At 32.9% G+C, this 22,464-nt stretch overlaps 1 protein-coding gene across 2 annotated transcripts in view; it reads right to left on the reverse strand.

The window, feature by feature from the left end:
- The window catches only part of Galnt13 (polypeptide N-acetylgalactosaminyltransferase 13), a 434,224-nt gene that overhangs the window by 49,830 nt on the left and 361,930 nt on the right, over positions 1–22,464 (reverse strand). For both annotated transcript variants that reach the window (XM_076866162.2, XM_076866161.2), the window contains exon 8: positions 5,485–5,624. In XM_076866162.2, coding sequence (XP_076722277.1) covers positions 5,485–5,624 — 140 coding nt within the window. The remainder of the gene's footprint in view (positions 1–5,484; positions 5,625–22,464) is intronic.

Raw genomic sequence — 22,464 nt, forward strand, 5'->3', positions numbered from 1 at the left:
TTACATTTGTACAGTGTGTTCATTAGCTTTTGCTCCCTCTGCTGGACTGCAAAAGCAAGCAGCAAAGGGAACTCCAATTTTAAGAGAACTATATACACCCCATCCCACTACCAATTTTTGCATTTCAAAAACTTATATGTAAAATCCTTTCTAAAGATAAGATCATCTGAACTTAAACTAGCATTTTTTAAAAAAATATAATTACACCAATACATGCTTAAACTTTATTTGCATGTTATGCAATTTTTTACTTAATGGATTTCAACCTCATTTACCTTTTTTTTTGTACACCATAAAGAACGAAATTGGCACATGTGTAATGAATTCTAGAGTTAAGCATTAATTTTCCATAATATAATTGCCCTGGTGGATATATGCTAAGTTTATTATCTGTTTACCAAACTAAATAAATCAGAAGGATGTCAGCAAAATCATTATATTTAACAAGTAAAAACTGACTTTACTTGCACAGACAGGGATTTAGAATAGTCTTGATTAATGATAGTGCTATTTTAAAAAAAAATTGTTACTACAAAAAAGTAAAGAATAAAGAAAAAATACGTATTTTAAAATTTTTGGTTGCTAACAATGACAGCAGCAACACAAATTCATGGAGAATTCACTGAATCCCAAACTGCCTTATAGTTTGCTGCAGTTGACTCTGTCAATACATATTTAAGTAATAAAATTAGAATGAATTCCAGTCATTATCAGAAATGTGAAGGAAAAATAGGTTTTCAGGTAATAAAATAGCTTATTTTGTTCATAAGTAAGTTACCCAGCCCAATATTCTTTAAGGTTAACATCTGATGAAGAATAACATGTTTTGCATAAAGACATCCATACTCAGCTAATCTGAGATGAAAATGACCTAATGAGTCCCAAATGTTTTAGAAATAAATCATGGGCTGAGAGAATGCCAACATTTATGTGAGGCACCTGAAATGAGGCTTTCTTACTGGTTATCCTATTAAAGGGTCAAGAACACTGTGCATCTATAAATAAATCTCTCGATTACCATTGAAGAGGGTAAACCTTTAAGCGCTTTAACTTCTGCATTTGCTAGTAACTGATTTTTGCCCCTAATTCCTTTAGCCTAGCAGCTTCATAGATGTCTATTTTTAGTTATTTAAATCTGTTCTAAAAAATGTTAAGAAATACAATATCATATATGCAAGGTATGGTTAAAGGATACAAAGGACAAAGAAGTACTGAGGTCAAGTCCACCATACAAAAGGCACAGACTAATGTCAAAACATGAGAATGCAAATTTAAGCATTAAGAGCTAAGTCTCTTGGCTGCAGAAATCCTCTACTTCTTTTTGCCTTCTGATATTCTTATGTTCCAAATAGTTCACAATTTTTTTTTCAGTACACTATCCTGTCATAACCCAAAAATTTGAGACTAGGCATTCTATTTTAAAATTCCATTTTTCCATCTTATACTTGAATTAGTTTTTATATTCGCAAGATCAGAACTGGCATGTTAAATCTACAGAAGCTAAAGGGCTAGTTAGGAGAGAATTTAATGCAGCAAAGAGCTCCATCTCCTTATTCCATTATGATCTGCTTACTGAGTCTAAAAACCACATGCTTCATTAAGTTACTTAAAGGTTTTAGTTCAAAGCAATTGAACAGCTTTTAACTTCCCATTGGCAACTGCATGTAATTCATGGGCTGGGTAAAATAATATTTCAATTGCCTGAGTAAAATGTAAACATATAGGATATTAAGATCTAGCTATCCGATATCAATAATTTACTGATGATTATTTTGGTGATGGTATATAATAATACTGAAATTTAATACCATACCATATTTGCCTTTGTATCTTCCAAAAGAACAAGGAAAGTTACAAATTCATAGAAAAATGTTCATGGTTGCTAATGTACAACAATATTGAGTATAAGGAATATACAAATTGTTAATTCTCAACAACTTCACTGGAAATTAAGGGAGAAGTATATATGAACATGCTACCAAGAAATAATTTCATTGTTTTGGTGGCCAATTCTTTAGATGTCTGATACAATTTTGAGACTCTAACTATTAGAGAAAAAGTACCTTTAAATATAAGGAAATATAGCTCTTTTACTTTCTTCAAATAATAGTTAATGGCAGGAAACAAGAAAAAAAAACTTTAAATAAATGACTGTTATCCATTAACTGCCCCATACTAACTCATTATCAATATGTCCAGTTTAAATTATTTATAAATAGCTATGCAAAATTGAATTGAGAAGTAGTGTTTGGTGAATATGCTCTTTTGTTTCCATGGAAACAAATGTTGAGTTGCATTTCTTTAAAGTTGGTTTTTTTTTTTTTTTTTTTTTGGTACCAAGGATTGAACTCAGGGGCACTCAACCACTGAGCCACATCCCCAGCCTATTTGTATTTTCTTTAGAAACAGGGTATCCCTGAATTGCTTAGCACCTCGTCCTTGCTGAAGCTGGCTTTGAACTCATGATTCTCCTGCCTCAGCCTCCCTAGCTGCTGGGATTACAGGTGTGTGCCACCATGTCCAGCTTAAAGCTGGTTTTAAAGTGGAAAACTATAGATTGTCAATATCTCAGAAACCTCAAAACTTAATATATTTCATATTCTTAAAATGTATTTGGTTTTTCAAAACAATAGTCCATAGCATGCCATATAGCTCAGGTAAACCATCTATAATTTCTACTGATTTTCGTTACCTGTTTGATTATGTCTTGTCATAACCCCCCCCCTCATTTTAGTAGAATGGCTTTATTTGGCTTTGCATCCTCAGCATATGACACAGGATTCACCTTAAGATCTTATTTAATAAAAGCAATTCAAATGAATGAATATAATAAACTATTTTCTCCTTTCAGTTCTGACAATACAGTGTTTTCCAGTAAAACTAGCAGTTAAATTTGAGTCCTGACTTCTATAGTTAGAAGTAACCAAAAGCCAATCACAACACAATCACATTTCTTTTTATCAATTTCCAAAGTCATGGAGTTGTTGTCATTTTGTTTTTCCTTCTTTTTTTTTTTGGTATTGAACCCAGAGGACCTTTACTAATGAGTCACATTCCCAGTCTTTTTTTAATTTAGAGACAGGGTCTCCCTAAGTTGCTTAGAACCTTGCTACATTGTTAAGGCTGCTTTTTAACTTGTGATCCTCTTTCTCAGCCTCCCAAGCCACTGGGATTACAGACATGAGGCACCATGCCCAGCTATTGTCACTTTCAAACAACATAAATCATTAAAAGCACCTAGAAGATTTTTAGCATAGTAAGAAATCAGTAAATTCAGTAAATGATACCTATAGTAATTATAGTAACTGCAGATACTGGGGTTGCTATCTCTTCTTACCAGGCAAGATACTAGATGCTCTGTCTTCATTCATCGGTGTAAGCTTGCTTTATTACCTCCATTCTTCTGACAGAGCTTCTGAAAATCTAGTGCTGAACATTAAACGTTGAGGTCAGGATTTGAAACTTCCTCTGCCTGATTCCAGGCCCTGGGATTTTCCTAATACCTCATGCTACCTATTCAGGATGTGTCTCAGATATCCTGAAAGACTCAACCTCTCTTTTAATTTTTTTTCCCAAAAATACTTCTATAAATTAAAGAATCTGATCCATTACAGAAGATAATTAATTAAAAATCAGTAGGTTGTAGAAAGAAATTTGTCTAAACTATATTTCATTTTTACTTTCTAAGGAAATCAATTGGGTTTCCTTGGTATAGTGCAAGAAAGCACAAAGCTGAATTTTTAATTTGGAAGAAAACATCTCATTGTTTCACAGGCCTGAGTCCTTCTCAAGTGTTACCTGGTTGCCCTAGTGAATATCCAAAAAAGTCCTCTCTGTTGATGTCTGTTTTGTTATAGCACCTGGTCACACACTTGTTTTTTTTTTTTTTTTTTTAGGAAATTCTACTAAAGAATAGAAACACTCTTTTCACATATAGTGAGGTTCATGAATAGCAAACTTTTAAATAAAGAGATGAGAATGCTGGACCTTCTACTAGAAATCTTCAATGGGTTATAATAATTAATATGCAAAGAGTATTATTGTTAGAAAAACACTCTCATGTAATCTGGGCATTGAATTTGAATCCTGGTGAGTCTAGTGTTAACATGGGGGTAACATGTATTAGTGAATAACAATACCACCACCCTTCAGTATAAACAAACAAAATCAATACTCTGAGGCATAGGGCTATTCCATGAATAAAGTCATATGTCTAGAAAATGGTCAGTCAGTGTTATAGCACATGAGCCTTTTCACTACATTTTTCAAATCAAATGTATGAAGTTGAAAGGTTCTGTGGAAAAATATTGACATTCCTAATGAAGAGGTAGAGATGTGGCAAATAGGGCATGGATAAGACACATAAAATAGTCATTGAAATTTAGCTAGGATTTCATTCAGTTCAAGTATTTGTTTTTTCATTGTTATCTAGTTATAATAAGTAAGGTATGTTTATAAAGTTACAGATCAGTAAAAGGCAAATGACCAAAACAAGTATTAGACTGAACCATATTAGCTGTCAGACACTCTACCATTCTGACCTACTAAAATGACAAACTTAAAGCCATGCTTAATTAATAATTACTTAAATTAAACTTAAAGCCATGCTTAATTAATAATTACTTCCAAAACACATTATAATATTCTGCTAAGATGCTTTTATCTACAGCAATATTAAATTAGTTCTAATTCAGAAACCTAATTCCTATTAAGTTGGAAATTACCAATATGGAGGATACAATTAATAAAGAAATAATTCTTATTTTGAGAAAGTAAATATGTATTACATAGATCTTTGTGTAGTTATGATGAAGTCAAATATATATTTCTAAATAGAATACACATTTTGGAAAAGAATGTTCAATGATGGCCAAGCCACTGCTATAATACTATGATACAAAAATTCTTGAGAGGCTGTTATAATTGTGTCATACGTCAACAGATTGAACACTGAAGCAGATAAGACAATTCAGTCATCTTTTACCAACCCAGACATTTTACCAACCCACGCTTTTAAAAGTATAATTACATGTATTTTTCAAAATATGGAAAATACATGTATTTTTCAAAAATGTTATTTATATTATCAAGCAATTAGTTATTATATTATTTTTAATGAATTGATAATATTTAAAATTATCAGTCTTGGTATCAGTACAGTAAATATTTAATTATCATCCACATAAACAAAAGCTTCTGGAAGTACCCCCCAAATTTAAAAACATAAGGTTTATGTGAGTAAAAAGCTTAGAAATATAAACAAAAAATATAGTTTGTGAAATATTAAAATTGTTCTTCACTTTAAAAAATTCTCTTTGATGAATACCTTTATGATTCTTAAAAAGGTGTAAGACATTATTTAAGATAGATCTATTTAAAAATCCTTACAACATTTTGTTCATGATGTAAAAAAAATTGAGCCCTATAGAAATTGCCCCATTTGCAAAATATATTTATAACTTAACCAAAATAAATAATTCATACCTCACCAAGTGAGTAATAACGTCTTGGGATCTGGGAGTCCGGATAGATGTTTTCTAGGTACCAAGAGAAAGGCTTACACTTCAGATTTTCTCTTAGTGTTTTTCTGACTGACACATCTCCATAATCCACTTTGACAACACCTGGAATTTTTCAGAGAAACACAAATCAGTTGATGCTATTTTCATTTTAGCACTTTTCACTCTGTTTACTTTGCTATCAGTTTTTGTTCTCATCATTATAATTTCATCAAATTCAATTGCATGTGCATCTGCTATTATACTGGTTTTCTTAGTACACATACAATTATCACATGAAATAGATGCAAAAACAGTTCTTCCATTGGTTATGACTTTTTAAATGCAAATATTTATCACCAAGTACTGGTAATTCTTATATCAAATAATTAATCAACTAAATGTAAATTGGTATTAATTTAGTAACTATAATCAAAGCTTAACAGAACTATGCAATAATGTTATCTGTTTTTCTTTTTAAAATTTTCAATATTTTTGCTAATCTTTATATTTTCCCTAAAATGTGTTCACCATCTGTAGATTTTATGAGAAATTTATATGAATATGATCCTTACAATGAACTGCACATATGTGATCTAACTTTCACTTGTTTTCAATGTTAGATCATTTAAGTCCAGCAAGCAACCAGGCACAGGAAAAAAAAAAAAAGGAGACCCATTATTTAGGGTATCCAGACCAACCAGTAGAGCCAATAAATCACCCAATAAAATATGCAGCCATTGTTTTGACAAACTGAATGTCTGTGACTAATCCCAAATTATTAGTTTACTACTTTCAAAAGTAGCAAAATTCTCAAATTCTATCACCAACTAGCTCCATCTCCTTCATCTCTTCAATCTTTTTTTCAAAATTAAATGGCATAATATAGTTGAAAAGCATTCTTGATTACGCTTAAACAGCAAAATCATTTCCTTCCAAAAAAGATATTGATCTCTTCAGTTGGTGTTTGGACAAAAATAACAAGGTCTTTGGACCTTTTGAAATTGATAATATTTGCTTTCAAAATCTTTCTATTCAGAACTTCCAATCTGGAGTGTAACCTTCAAATGAAGAGGCTCAAAAACAATTTTGTATTTTGATCACTAAAAGAATATCTTACTGTGTTGTGACGGTTGAAATGAGCTTCATTATACATAAAGAGATGCCACTGGTCTGAGTCATTGTCTCAGAGGATTTAATTCAACAGTTACTTTTGCTGTTCTGGTTCCATTTTTGAAGTGAATAAATTTAATTGAGATGGCTTATTTAATAACAGCATTCTCCTCTTTTCATATGAAGATTTAGTAATCCTGGCTTCAGATTTTTTTTTCCTAGGCATGTTTTATGAGTAGTTTTCTGACAGGAAGTCATGTCTGAAGAAGACTCACCTGCATATCATTTTACAGTGGTCCACAGAAAACATTAATTACTCACCTTGGCAATGGGCAGTTGGTAGAGATTCAAAGAAATTACTGAGGAAAGGTAAAGCCTTCTTGACCTTCCCTACCTATGCTACCCCTTTGCACTGGCACACAAACTGGGATTTTGTCTTAATCCCAATTATGGTATAATCACTTTTAGAAATGCGAAATAATATTGTAATCTTATTTCTATATTTGATGAGAATTTTTCCCCCTCCAGGTTCCCTATTTTACTATTCAGAAGTGAAATATTATGAAAAGACAGCAGGGCTAACCAAATACTCCATTCAGGTCACATTTCCTAGGCACCTGCATTTAGGTAAGGGCATCTGGTTGGTCCTGGTCAATGAACTGTGGGGGGAAATGGACAAAGTCACTTGCAGTCTTAAAGACAGAAGAACAGCCATGAGATACCACAGGTCTCCTTCCTTCTCCTATAAGGACTGAGAAGTCTTGTATCCCAGCATGTGCAGCTGCAAGACAGCAGGACCCTTTGTTGTGCCTGGGACTGTGCCAGGCAGACCTGGAATTAGCCTGGAAATGCCATCTTACTTGTTTCCAAACATTTATCTCCAACCCAAACCTCCCCCAAATTGTTTTTCAATTGCTTATGCAACAATTTTATTGAAATATCTAATAGGTATCTCAAGAATGGCAAATCTAAAATATGATTCTATAACATGTTCTGTCTCCAAGATTCTCCATTTCCATTATTAGCTCAAATAGCCATCAGTTTTTCACTGGGCTAAGACAGATAATTCTCTTTATCTCACACCCACACTTGCAATTCATTAACAACTGCCACTAGTTATCCCTTCACAATATATCCTTAGTCCTCTACTGCTTCCATACTGGTCCTATCCTCTCATCTCTTAGATCAGTCCCGGGAGACATCCTTGAACTGTGTGTGAACTAAAAATGAAGTGGAAGCCATTAGACAGGAAAGTCTGGTATCTGGGAACTCCCAGGGACAGCTCTACTGGTTTGAGACTGCCCAATACGTGTGACTTCCTAATTCACTTCATCAAAGTTCAGCACTGCAACAGAGATGGGATGACCTGCTGGAGCCACACAGTCACACAGCCTTTTAGAGATGGGTGTGGTTTGCCAAGATGCCAGTCAACCTGTTTGCTGCAAGAATCCTGTCACACTGAGAAGCAAGAGTCCTCCTGCTGAAACCTGCCTTTGATGTGCTTTCCTTTAAATAAAGAAATGAAGCATTTTTTTAGTTGTTGAGTTCCATCTTCTTTCAGGACTGGAGGAACTATCAGGCACTCTGCTTCTCTTTTATACCTAATTTCTGGCTCTGTCTCTTATTTCTTTCTAATTATATCAGACTTTCTATTTCTCAGGCAGCTCACACCGTCTGAGCAGAAAGCTACCCTAGCGGCATGCTGGCAAACCCTTAATAGACCAGCATTGAAAAGGCCTCCCAACTAGCACTCTCAACATTTTACATTTCTCGATCTATCTTTTATTCACTGATGCCTACTCATTAGGCAACTTATTCAAAATACAAATAAAATTATGTTACTTCCCTGCTCCTATGCATCCAGTGATTTTCCATTGTACTGAGAATAACTAAACATCTCTTACTGATTGCCTGGAGACTCTTCATTGAAATGGCTCTTGGCTATCTCTCTGAATTCATCCTTGTTTTGCTTTTCTTTAAACACACCAAGCTCATTTCTTATTCAAGGTGTGTAATTATCCTCCTGTCTGGACTAGTATTATTTTGGGACTTTCAGGAATTGTCCTTTACTTGTTCCAAGTCTTTCCTCAAACTTTACTTATCCAGGTTTACCCTGATCTTATCGAAGTTGATTGCTTCCTTGCATCATCCTTGGTCATGTTCTATTTAACTTACTTAATTTTTCTCCATAGCACTAACCCTAATATTATATGACAGATTAATTTGCTGATTTCCTTTATTACAAGATTTTGGACATTTTTTTAATCTCTTGAAGTTTAAGATATCTTATTGAAAATACCTTGTAATATATTGTGAATAGGACATATTGTCTGCAAAAGGCCTACTACAGTGCCTGGAATATAACAATTGCTTAATATCTAGTATTTATCATAACGTATATCTGTTGTTTTTGCATGTCTGATATTCATCTGACTTCTGGTAAAAGCATTAGTTTTCTTTGAGTAGACATCCCTCCCTGGCTTTGGGAGAGGCTGTTCTCATTCCCCTTCCTAACCTTTTAGCTCCATCTAGGTGTACAGACAAAATTCACATTACTAGAGAGTCTTGATAAAATGAAAATTCTGATTTGGTTGGTCTCAGGGAGGGCCTTTCAGTCTGCAGTTCAGACAAGCTCATGGAGGATGTTGCTGAGACCAGAATATGATTAGCACTCAAGATAATCAGAGCATTTCATTTATCAACCTTATATACAAACAGATAGTAATGATTGGCTCATGAATGGGCCTGTGAGAACCTAATACAAGTTTACTCCAAGAAGCTGTTTGTACCATCAGAAATTTAAAGCTCTATTTCCTCTGGAATTGGTACCTACAAAGATGATTTAAACCTGAGCTTATGGAGATACTCTATAGAGAAGGCCTTGGACAGAGACACCTTGAGGAGTAAGATAAATAACCAGAAGTGTGTGTATGGGGAGGGAGGGAGGGAGGAAGGGAAGGGAGGAGAAAGAGAAAGTGGGCCCAGAGGTCAAATCATGATTAATTCAACCAATATTTGCTGTAGTCCAACTACATACAAGGCACTTATTCTAGATATTGTGGATACATTTATAAACAAACAAAACTAACCACCTTTGTCTATGGATTTTATATTATACTAAAGATTTTATATGTATATATATATATATGAATGATACATGCTATGGCAAAAATAGACTTGGACAGGAAAGGATGATTGCAACTGAAGGAATCTTAATACATTATTACTTTTTGCAAAGACAATTTATATAAGTTGACAGTTTTTAAGGCAAGTCTTTCAATGAGACTTACAAAAGCCCTAAAAGACTTTGATGATGAGATAAAAATGTATAATAAGAAAAAGTGTATTTTAATTAACTCCAGGTTTGTGGTTTGATTAACAGAAAACTGATAACACTTATGGGTTATTCTATTTTATTTAATAACTTTTCCTTTATTAATCATCTTTAAACACATTGCATGGTAGTATTAAATTCATATATTTAGAGCAATCATGTTTTAAATTTTAAATAGCTATTACATGGAAGATCATAATATTCCCAGTTAGTACTTCCCTAGTACAGACCTAGTAATTCTAAGAATTCTAGTTTTCTATAATCAAGGTATAAAAAACAAATGCCCTGATTGCACACTACAGCTTACAATCTAATGGATAAAAGTATCTTTTGCAGAATAACTTAAAGTGGAGAAAAGGGGAAACTATTTTCCTTCTATAAAGAATGCTTAAATAAATCAATTGTACATCTAGTAGACAAAATATAATTTACATATTAAAATAATTGCCAATATAAAAATATGAAAATGTTAATAAAAATCTAAAATTTTATGTCTGTATGTGTGTGTGTATATATATGTGTGTGTGTGTGTGTGTGTGTGTATATATATATATATATATATATATATATATAATACTGCCACTAAAACCAACTCAAATGGAAATAAATGAAATAGCAAGAATCTGAGAAAAATAAAAACAGTACCTTCCTTTTGCTACTCAAAAAAAATTGATACAAAGAACTAAGAAGGCTCCCATTCCTTTCTTAAGCAAAAGTCAAAACTATGAAGTTAATCATAAATATTTTTATATAAATGATGTGATATTAATAATATATTTGCACATTATAGGAGTATACCAGCTATACTGTTTAAGAATTTATTTATTTATTTTTGGTATCGGGGATTGAACCCAGGGGTGCTCAACCACTGAGCCACTTCCCCAGCCCTTTTTATTTTTTATTTAGAGACAGGGTCTTACTGAATTGCTTAGTGCCTCGATTTTGCTGAGACTGGCTTTGAACTCACAATCCCCTTGCCTCAGCCTCCCAAGCTGCTTGGATTACAGGTGTGTGCTACCATGCCTGGCTAAGAATTTATTCTTTGAAACTTTCTAAATTTAACATAAATAGAAAATCATCCTTCATTTTATTATTTACTTTTAATAATTTTCCTTAATGTCTTTATGAGTAATGATGTAGATTTTTATATATATTATTATCAAATGTGACAATAATGATAAAAATAAGCCATGTTAAAGTCAGTTGGTGATTATTGAATTCTATACTATTTAATTACTATACATATCAGAAGTATAGGAGATTACTTGGAATTTTTGTTGTTTTTTAAAACTTTAATCTACTTTTTCAATTTAATATGTCCATTTTGTATATGCATACAAAATACCCAGGTTCCTAAGCTCCCACTAGACAGAACTGCATAACAGGCTGGTAGCCCATCTCAGCTAATAATACACAATGATTATTTATTGAATATATCATTTACTGTTATTACCTTGATTTAATTTTAATGGAATAAGAATGAGATAATGAATTTTATAAAGGTCATATCTTCCGTAGAGAGCTGTATCATACCAAAGAACCAAATATCAGCCAGCTTTGCAGTTTATTTAATTCTGTCTGATATAGTTGAAAGTTAGAACAGGTCTTGAAGCTGAATTTTCTAGGTAGTTACCTCAAACTTCAGTTCCATTTGACATTAAAGATCTTATATTCAACTGCTTGGCTTCAGTTCATAAGGAAACTAAATATGTTTCCTTCATAAGGAAACTAAATATGAATAGTAGCATTTTAAAATAAAGGTCAACTTGATATCATTTAGGAAAATGGAGTATAAAATCTACAGTCTTCAGGAAATTATGCTAAGTCAGGAACTTCAGGGCAGTACTGAACACTTCAGCTGGAGCAGCAAGTATATGTAGTCACCAGCTCCCTCACTCACATATTTTATGGAAACTGCAAAAGAAATATGAATCTACTGATGATGCTATTCATCTACTTGTGTACATTCTGTTTTCATTTTTTGGTTTTATTTTTCTCCCAGTAGAAAGAAAATATTTGTGTGCAATTAATTTATTAATAATTCTAAATTTCTCTAATTTTTCAAGGATGACTTGTAATCACACATAATAGTGAGATTTTTATGCTATATTTGTGAACATCACATAATTTGATGACTCACATTAAAATTATTTGAAAAGTATATATTCATTGCAGATGAAACTAAATTATAAATGAACATAAAAAAGTTTAAAGTCACCTGTAATGTTTATATTTATCTTATATTAATAATTTTTCTAAACTTCTTTATTTAGTAGATACAAGTTTTATTTTTTTTTGTAAAAATTGATTCATAATATAATATGCATTTGCAACCTGCTTTTTCCTAACAGAGTATGTCATAAACACTTTCAAAGCTATACACACTTGAACTCTTTTCATACTATACACACTTGAACTCTTCTGAAACTTAAATATATATTTAAGATATATAATGAGACTTTTAAATTTAAAAGAATATTTTGATTAACATTTCAATTGTTCATATTAATGGGATTCCATATGACATTTCAACATATGCATATAGAGTGCACTGATGAAATTCAGCTACCCTAATCCACTTTCTCCAAATGCCCAATCTCTTGTAACCTTTGATTTCAATGTTTCTATAGAATTCTATTTTACAAATTAGTCATAATGCATTTAATTACTCAACTATAGATGAACATTCAATTTATTTTAAATTTTAGACCTAACAACCAATAATATCTTTATAAAATTTTTATTTTACCATTATTTCATTAATTTCTAGAAGTCTTAAGGCTTGTAGTTATATACAGTCAGTTCTCTATGTTCATTGATCTATAGATTTGATAAACTGCATTGTGGACCTCGGTTCTGTTCATTTATCAGCAAATAACATAATTTCATTCTTCTTTGCAGCTTAATAAAACTCCATTCTATTTATATTTCTCATCATCTTTATCCATTCCTATCTTAATGGGAACTCTTGATACAAGCAAATTTGGTGTATTTGTTGCAAATATTTCAATTTTAGAGAATTTTTAATAGTACAAAGTGTTTTAGTTTTAATGTTGTAAATGATAACAATCTTCTGCTCTGCCCTTGATATATTTGAAAATGACTTTTGTATCCTGAGATATCAAAAATGTCCAATTCTATCTTTCAATAATATAATATAAACACAAGTAAAACAACATAAAATGTAAAAATGTTTTACCTCATATTATTTTCATTCATTTAATCACCATGTCTTTTTTTTTACTTTCATTGTTCTTTTTCTTGTATATATAAAAAGATACATCTTTAAAGTGATTCACTTGTTTCAGTTTGCTTTGATTAAGTAGATCTCTAATATACCTTATAGCTTAACAGCCTCTAGGCACTTTAAATTTTATGTAGAATCAACTTAATACAATATAGTACTCTATATTTAGTCATTATCTGATTTTTGTAAAATCTAAATGAGGATTTGACATTATGCTATTGGTTCATTGCAGATCAATAAAGAAAAATAAGATAGTGTCCCCAAACTTGCAATTGTACCAGCTTTCTGTGTTGTCTTGAGGTCCTGGACTATTGCATCATGATATAACTTTTTGTTTTATAAGGTATCTCAAGAGCAATTTCCTGTACAAACCCAGGAACAGGGAAAACAGTGTTTGTCCTTAGTAACTTATTATGTTGTTTTCATCTTACAAATACTTCTAATTTTATAACTGACATATCCTTCTACAGTCTATCCAGTATACCACATGAATTTAGAACACTATATCAAAGTATGTTTGAAAACAGGACAATCATTCATTCATTTAGCCAAGTAATAAAACCATAATAAAGCATGGTGTTGGAAAAAAGAGTTAAAATATGATTTAAGAGATTTTATTTCTATAGTAAACACATTTGTATATTCTTTCTCATTAAATATCTCTAATATCCCTATTATTTATAATTTAAGGATGAAACTGGGCATGCATGAAATTCCAGCAACTCAGGAGGCTGAAACAGGAGAATCACAAGTTGGAGGCCAGCTTTGTCAACTTAGTAAGACCCCTAACAACATAGCAAGACCCTGTCTCAAAAATAAAAATGATAAAAAAAATACTGGGGATGAAGCTTGGTGGTAAAGTGCCCTGGATTCAGTCCTGAGTACAAAAAATAAAAATAAAATTAGAAAAAGAATGAAATTAAGTCTTTGGTTACATAAATTGCTAAAGTTAACCATAGAAATAGCAGAAAATAGTATAATTGTTCTAGTGGCAGGGTTCGAAGTCATTCACTTCTTTCTAATATCAAAATCCATGTTCTTTTCTATAATACTTGAATGGGGTCATAAAACTTGAGAAAGCGGGAAACAGCTCCACCAAGAAATCTTTCTCTGAGTGGTAGTACTAACCATGATCATTATCAACCTTCAAAGGATGGGAACCACTTGGCAAATTATCTCTGTCCTGACAGATCAATATGATGATCCAAGAGCCTGACAAACTCGAATTCATAGAAATAAATGATTAATAATATAATACGATATAATTGGAATTTCCTGTATTGGCTTGACAATTAAATATAAGCTAGGATATTTCAGTGTATAATTGACTGAGGAATCAAAATATACCCATAAAGTGCCTCACAAATTGTGTTCTATAATTACTGTGCAGGAAGCTAGATTCAACTGTTTCTTCAGTTCTGTGAGACATTATTGTAACATCTCTGACACGGTGATGGAGTCAATAATCAACGGCATTTTACAATTGTTGCTGAGGAGAAGGTAATCATACTTGAGTTATTACTGCCTAAGTATGTACAATTTCTTTTCCTCTTTGTGGAATCACTGGCCAATTGTACTTTCTGTAATTAGTTAATGGCTATTGAAATCAATGGACAATTAAATGCATCCTGATTATTAAAAATTTTCCTTTGATTCTTTCTGGTAAAATCAAGAAAGCAGCAAGATAAAAATTTGTTGAGTGGTTTCTGTAACTTAGAATAAAATCTTGAGACAAAATGGATCGTCATTTTAAGAAATTCTACACTGTCACCCACCTGATCGCAGTCAGAATGATACTGAATGGAAAACACATACACACTTGTAACTTTTTCAGCCTTCAAATGTGAAGTAGCTTGATTAATTATTTTAATTGTTCAAAAATATTTATGCATGTATAAAAATGCTTGTACATGGTTGTACAAAAAGCTGCATCTGCATGAATTTATATCTAAAAGATTTTATTTAGTAGGCATACTATAATCCTAGGTGAAAAGGAAGTTTTCTGTTATATTTTGTATGGATAATTTTTTTTTGGTAATGTTATATTGCACAATGGTGATACTGCAAAAGGTGGAAACTTAGATAAGAATCAGTAATTAAACATTATAATCTTGCCATATTTTAATGGAAACAATGAGCAAACAAATCTTTCCTACAGGATTTCTGAGAACTTTTACTATGCTAACATGCACTGTGAACAACCAAAGTAGATTAGCATTTTCCAAATTTACTTGCCTTTTTCCGGAATTTGAAACATGCTCCTTTAAATTACTGTGAGAAATGCAGCTCTCATTGTATTTTCTATATCTAACCAAAGATATTAGTCACTAGATCCAAACTGATTCCATTAAGAAAAAGCTTTAGTAGAAAAAAAAAATAGCTCTTATCATTTGCTTTAATTAAACCAAGAAAATGGTCTTCAAGGGCAGAGACTGAATTATGGATCTTGAACTGTCCTGTGACACAGACAATGCCTCTCTTAGGAAGTCTCTGTGTGAAGGCGTGGATCTGAAACTGCCCAGTTGCTATGTTGATGCCCTGTTCAACAGAAGATTCTGTGCCAATCACAGAGTATTCAGTCCTTGACCTTGAGGTTCAAACGCCAGCTGCTTGTGGGTAGAAAGTTATGGGCGCAAGCTGATAATCGGGCTGCTCATATTCATGACCTTAGTTCTGCTTATTTTGAAGAAACTTTCTCACAATGAATCCTTTCAATGTTTAAACCTATGTAATAAACATGCCAAGCTTGCTTGTGATCACTATTTCCATGTACTGGAGCACACATTTAGTTTGGCAATGGTATGGCAATTGATGTAACCTCATAAGGCCTCATATCTTCCCCTGTTACATGGACATAATAATAACACTTTCCTCTAAGTGTCATTGTGATTACTAAATGAGTTAATGAGCAAAACACTCAGGCAAGACTTGATGCATAGCAAGGGCTTGTTGAATGTTACTGATAATGTTTGTTGTTTAACGTGAATGAGAATTTCAAGAGGCACACACTTTCCTAACAGAGGAGCAGGCTAGTTGTTTTCTGAGCCTGTGCACTTCTGTTGTCTATCAGCTGTCTGGTGTGGGAAAACAATCACTTCCTTTGACCCAGATGCCCTTTAGTGAGAGGAACACCATAGATCACTTTCAAGATTTCTTGGATCTGTACTCCTGCTGCTATCATTTAGGGTCTCAATGTAAGGATTTTTCTACTCCAAACATCTAATAAAAATGAAGCTGAAGCTCCACACTTCCTGCACTTGCCATTTTTCCTACCTACATTTGTGCACCAGGGTGATTCTGACCACACATTCACAACAATAACAACAACAACATACCACAAATTTCAGAATCACAGTCTCTGTTAAGACATACCAATCAGCATGGCAGAAAATGGTGTTCTAAAAGAAGAACGAAAAGCTGTTCTAAAAAGTACGTTGATTCTGATGTGAACAACCAATTGTAAAATTATTCTTGGACTCTATTGTCAACTAATTTCCTCCATCTGTCCTAAACTACTATAAATGAATGAGCTGGAAAAGGCTACAGGAGAGACATTAGTCACCCCAGGGACACTGTGCACTGTTACTATGGCACAACCAATGACACAAATTTCAATAAGCATGAATTTGACTTATGCTTTTTGGAAATGGTGGAGTAAAATTTTGCTCCTGGGTTTCCCATGCAGTATCTATCTTCTTATAGCACTGTCATGTCAAATAACGGAAACTGAAAACAAAGCAACGTTTATTTATTACATATATAAGATAGAGTTCACAAAGCAGAGTCAACACTGCTAGGCAGGAGAAGATCTCAGCAGTTACTAAATAAAGTCAATATTCAGTCATGATGAAAAGAAGCCAAGTGTGTCAGCTGCACTATTGTGATGCTAATACTCTCCTACATGGTGGTTTAATTCAAATACTGCATAGGAATTCTAACATTCCTTTCTTCTTTTTTTATTTTTAGAGTTTGCATTTTTCTGAAGATGTTATTGGCCTAGGACTGGACTAATATTTAATTTAACAAATGCTTTGGGCCCATAAGGGTATTGGATGGCTCAAGAGGAGAGTCGGAGACCAACATCTTGAAAGTAGGATGCATTTAATACAGTTTTTGTTTGGTTGGTTGAGGTTTTGATTTGTGTAGTGGAAATAAATACATTTTGAGTTATAACATGCCTGGAATATTCAAATATATAAAATCAAATATATAGAACATCCAGGAGTCTTTCTTAAAATACATGCATTTCACAAATGTTCATTGAAGCTTCTTATTTCACTTCTGCGGTCTGCTGATTTTGCCTGTTGCAAATAGGCTAATCCTTCAAAACCACTGGTCAAAATGAAGAAGGAAATGACCAGAAAAGTCAGAGAAGGAGGGAGGAAGAATTTCAATGCAGTAGAAGTTTACTCATTAGTAATAGTTTAAAATCAAAAAATTGTATCAAAATTCTGTATGTGTTAGAAATGACCTTTTGCAGATGAAAAGCCTGAGGCTCAGAAACTTGATTGGACTTGGGTGAAGTAGCACAAGAAAATGAAAGATCTTGCACTGGAACATGGGATTCCTGACTCCAAGTTAGTGCCCTGAACATCTGTTCCTCCTTACAACACTTTTAATTGTTTCTCATTTTGTGTTAAAAACTGTGCTGTGTAGTCGGGATACACTATTCAACAACAACCACATATAGTTTCTTCCGTCATCAACTTAATCTGTACATATGTAATCAAACAACACGAATGAAAATCAACAATTGTAATGACAAATATATTTGAGAAATATACAGGGTAAAAAAAGCATAGGGTAAGTAACTGATCCACTGGGGGTTAGGGAGAGGAAGATCAGGCTGTTTGAGGAAGTGACCTTTGAGTTGAGGTCTCGAGATAAGTAAAATGACATACCCAGGGGAGCACTGGGCATGATGGGAAATGTCACCTAGTTTTATTGTTTGGGGACATGTTGATTAAAAAAAAAATGTTTTTCTTTGGCTATTCCTGAGGATTATTCACCTATTTATTTCTGTATTATATTTTTGTACCAGAGACTCTAGGGTGGCTCAAAATCATGCAGTTCCTTCCATCAAGTGTGAGGAGGACCCGCATCTTGCTTCTAATCAAGACAAAGAACAAAAGTGATGGGGTATAACTTGTGATGACATTATGTGTAATTGTACTTTGCACCTTACTATCTGATACTGTGTTTGACTTCCTGCATTTCTGGCTTTGGTGAAACAAACTGCCTTGTGGCAAGCAGCCCCATGGAGAAATCCAAAGAGCAGGACTTTTCTCATAGCTAGCAAGAAACTAAAAACGTCCCTCTTGCAATCTGCAAACTAAACTCTAATGATGATCACATAAACTTGGAAGGAAACATTTCCTCAGTCAAGCCCTGAGGTGAGACTGCTTCCCCAGCAGCCATAGGAGGAGCCCTGATCAGTGTCCCCAGCTGGGCCACCCCTGGATGCCTAACCCACAGAAATTGACAGATAATAAATGCATGTGTATCTGTGTGTCTATAAGCCACCAAGTTTGTGGTACTGTAGCACATATCAACAGATAACTAACATGATCCTCCTTTGTGCCACTTCAGATGTCCTTGGGAATGTCCTCTTTTTTCTATTGATAAGTTGAAGTTCTTAGGTTTTATAAAATCTCCCAAAAATCTAAGGAAAGAATTCTGTGAGAAATAGTATGGAGTTCTTTAGATGATAATTAAATTTCTTAACATATACATATAAAACTTTCATAATTTGAACTTCTGGATATATTAGCCCATAACTACATAAGATTATATAAACAAAGATATTTTGAACATTTTTTTCCCAAAATGTCTTATTAATATCTAAAAAGCATTAGGCAAAAAGCTATAAAGAAATGAAGATACTGATTACCATTTTAATTCATGTGACTTATCCACCCGAGTGTGAATTCTAGATCCATCATATACCACTCATATGACCTTTGATAAATTACTCTCCTCTTGGAGGGTACAATAAGTAAGTTTAGCTACTTTATTGTATTATGGTGAGGAAATAAATATTATAATACATAGAAAATACCTGGCACCGATAAAATATAACTCTTATCATTGCAAAAATGCATAAATGTCTTTTTTCAGTTATATAAACTTTTCAGTAAAATATTTCATAAGCTAATAATAGATTGTAGTCTTATACATTCTACTTTTAGAATTTTAAAATGCAAATGGAAATAGTTTTTAAGTTTATATTAGACTAAAAATTTGAAAGTAATTTTCTTTGACTTGAGTCATATTAAGCTCTATTATCTTCTTTGGAATAATAATCTAAAGAGATTTAATAAAGTATTTTACTAATGTTTTCATGAATTCATTAATCTTAATATCATCTCCTTTTTTGTAAATGTAATACTTAGTTTTGCATTTATTTTTCCTCCCAAGTATTCAATGTTTTCCAAGTTAAGAGATGTTCTGCAAGGCAGTGTTGCAGAAAACTTTGCAAAATTTTAAGAACATTAAAATTGTATGACTACTACATAGTAAAATTGGAGATTTCCTTTTATGAGAAGAGAGAGAGAGAGAGAGAGAGAGAGAGAGAGAGAGAGAGAGAATACATGTGTGTGTGTGTGTGTGTGTGTGTGTGTGTGAACTCTGCCACTGAAACACACTCCAAGCCTTTTTTATTTTATTTTGAGACAGGGTCTTTTTGGTGAGCATCTCACTAAATTGCTGGGCAGGCCTCCAACTTGCAATCCACCTTTCCGAGTCACTTGGAAAAAGGTGTGAACCCCCATTCTCAGTCATAATTGTAGATTGCGGCTTGACAATTATTATGGTTTAGACATTAAGTATGCCCCCAAAGCTCATGTATGAAACAATGCCAGAACATTCAGAGGTGATATTATTGGATTATGAAAGCCTTAATCCAATTGTGAATTAATTCCCTGACAGGGATTAACTGAATGGTAACTGCAGGCTGGTAGCGCTTGGCTGGAGGTTGTGTGTCACTGGGGGAGTACCTTTGGGATAGATATTTGGTGAGCTGAGCCTGGCCTCTCTCTCTGCTTCCTGATCCTGTCTTGAGATGCTTCCTTCCACCACACTCTTCTTCCATGACGTTCTGCCTCACCTGGAGCCCTGAGGAATGGAGACAGCTGTCTTTGGACTGACACCTGTGCAACTATGAGCTGCTGTATAAACTTCTCCTCCTCTAAAACTGTTCTTGCCAGGTCTTTCAGTCACAGCACTGAAAAAACTGACTAAAACAACAGACCAAACTGAGGTTTAAATATTTATAGAATGAGCATTAGTCGAGTCGTTATGGAATATACTATATAGTTTCTCAAAAAATTAAAAATAGAGAAAAACATTAATAATAGAACTATTATATGATCTAGTTATTATGCATAATGGAATACAACTAAACCTTGAAAAAAAATCCTGTCATCTGAAAGAAGGATGAACCTGAAGGCCACTATGCTAAGTGGAATAAGTCAGGCACACAAATCAGAGGACTATGATCTCATTGAATGTGGAATCCAAATAACCTTATCTGGAAGCAGAGGGTATGGTGGTTACCAGAAACTGGGGTTATTATCTCATGGGGAGGAACACTGGAGAGATGTTTATCAAAGGATTCAAAATTTAAATTAATTGGAAGAAATAAATTCAAGTGATATATTGTAAAACATGGTGACTATACTAATAATATAATGTATTTTTTAAAAATTCTAGGAATGAAATGTCCTCACCCCACAAATGATAACTATTCAAAGTAATGAATTTATTTAGCTAGAATTAGTTATTGTATAATGTGCACATACTTCAAATACCATATTTTATATGGCAAATATATATAATTTTATCTATCAATTAAATTATTTTGAAAAGCGAGCACAGGTGGTTATTAAAGAAAAAAAGACAGATCAGTATGCTTTCAAATTTTAAATAGTTTTGAGTTCAACTTTTAAGGATTCTTTATTTATATAATCAAACAGTCTTCTAAGCATTGAATGTGTGGGAAAATATTAGATGATATTAATGGGCCAAAACTTAATTAATTGAAAATTATCTGCACTTAACCAGGTACAATGGTGCATGCCTATAATCCCAGCACTCAAAAGAATGATGCAGGAGGATTGCACGTTCAAGGTCAGCCTCAGAATCCTGAAGAGATCCTGTGTCATTGTAAGATAAATAAAGAGGGCTGTGAACATAGCTCAATGGTAGGGCATCCCTAGGTTCAAAACCCAGTACTGATTAAAAAAATATATCAGTACTAAAGCAATATTTTAATTTTCACTCATAAATGTATCCATTATTAATATGGCTTATAGTAATATTAACAAAATCTTAAAAACTTTTGATCAAACCTCATTAACAAAAATTCAGTTTAGGGCTTCTTCAAAAGGGAGGGAAAACGTCATGGTATTTTGCAGAGTAGATTTATTTTATTAGAAGATCTTGATAATTTCTAGCCAATATGACATGTTTTATTGTTATATACTAATATATTTTTAACTCCCTTACCAAGTTGGAATGATGACACAAAATTTAGGTAGCTTTTAAAACTACTCTTGGTTATATAGTTTTCTGCATTAAAGGAGCTAGGTATCATATATTAATCATACAATATGCTTTTCATATACATTATATGCCTTCTGAAATTACTGCTGATAGTATGATTTCATTTTATATAGTATAAAAAAAGTCTTTCTGACACTGAGACTTACACCTTATTTTCTAAGTTATAGTAGATTTAATTTTAAGTGCAAAGAGAAGATTCTTAGCAATCCAAGCCACTATAAAGGCAGCATGACAAAGTAAGGCAGCTCAATTGTTAATTAAGGAAGATAATTTTTTATTTCATAATACACAATTATTTAATACTTACCTTGGTAATACAGGAAATCATTGCAACCAATATGCCCCCTGCATTGTTTAATAGGAACTGAATAAAATGCAATTTTTATGCATGTATAAACTATATTATATTAGGCACCTACAACAGAGAGGATGAATAATGAAGTAAACTTCCTGGAGTTTAGGCTTTTCCTACTAGCAGGGGGAAAGGAAACACTCATTCTTCCATATATAAAATATTAGTTGTATCTCTCTTCATTGTCCTAGAGAAGATACACAAGCTGCACATCTCAGATCACTTCTGAGATTGCAAACCAAGGGGCCCCAGTAACATTTGTGATAAATTATCAATTTCTTTTTATTTTTTATTTTTGGTACTGAGGATTGAACCCATGGATGCTTAATCATTGAACCACATCCTCAATGACCCTCCT

The sequence above is a fragment of the Callospermophilus lateralis genome, chromosome 9 (assembly GCF_048772815.1).
Source record: "Callospermophilus lateralis isolate mCalLat2 chromosome 9, mCalLat2.hap1, whole genome shotgun sequence".
Lineage (NCBI taxonomy): Eukaryota > Metazoa > Chordata > Mammalia > Rodentia > Sciuridae > Callospermophilus > Callospermophilus lateralis.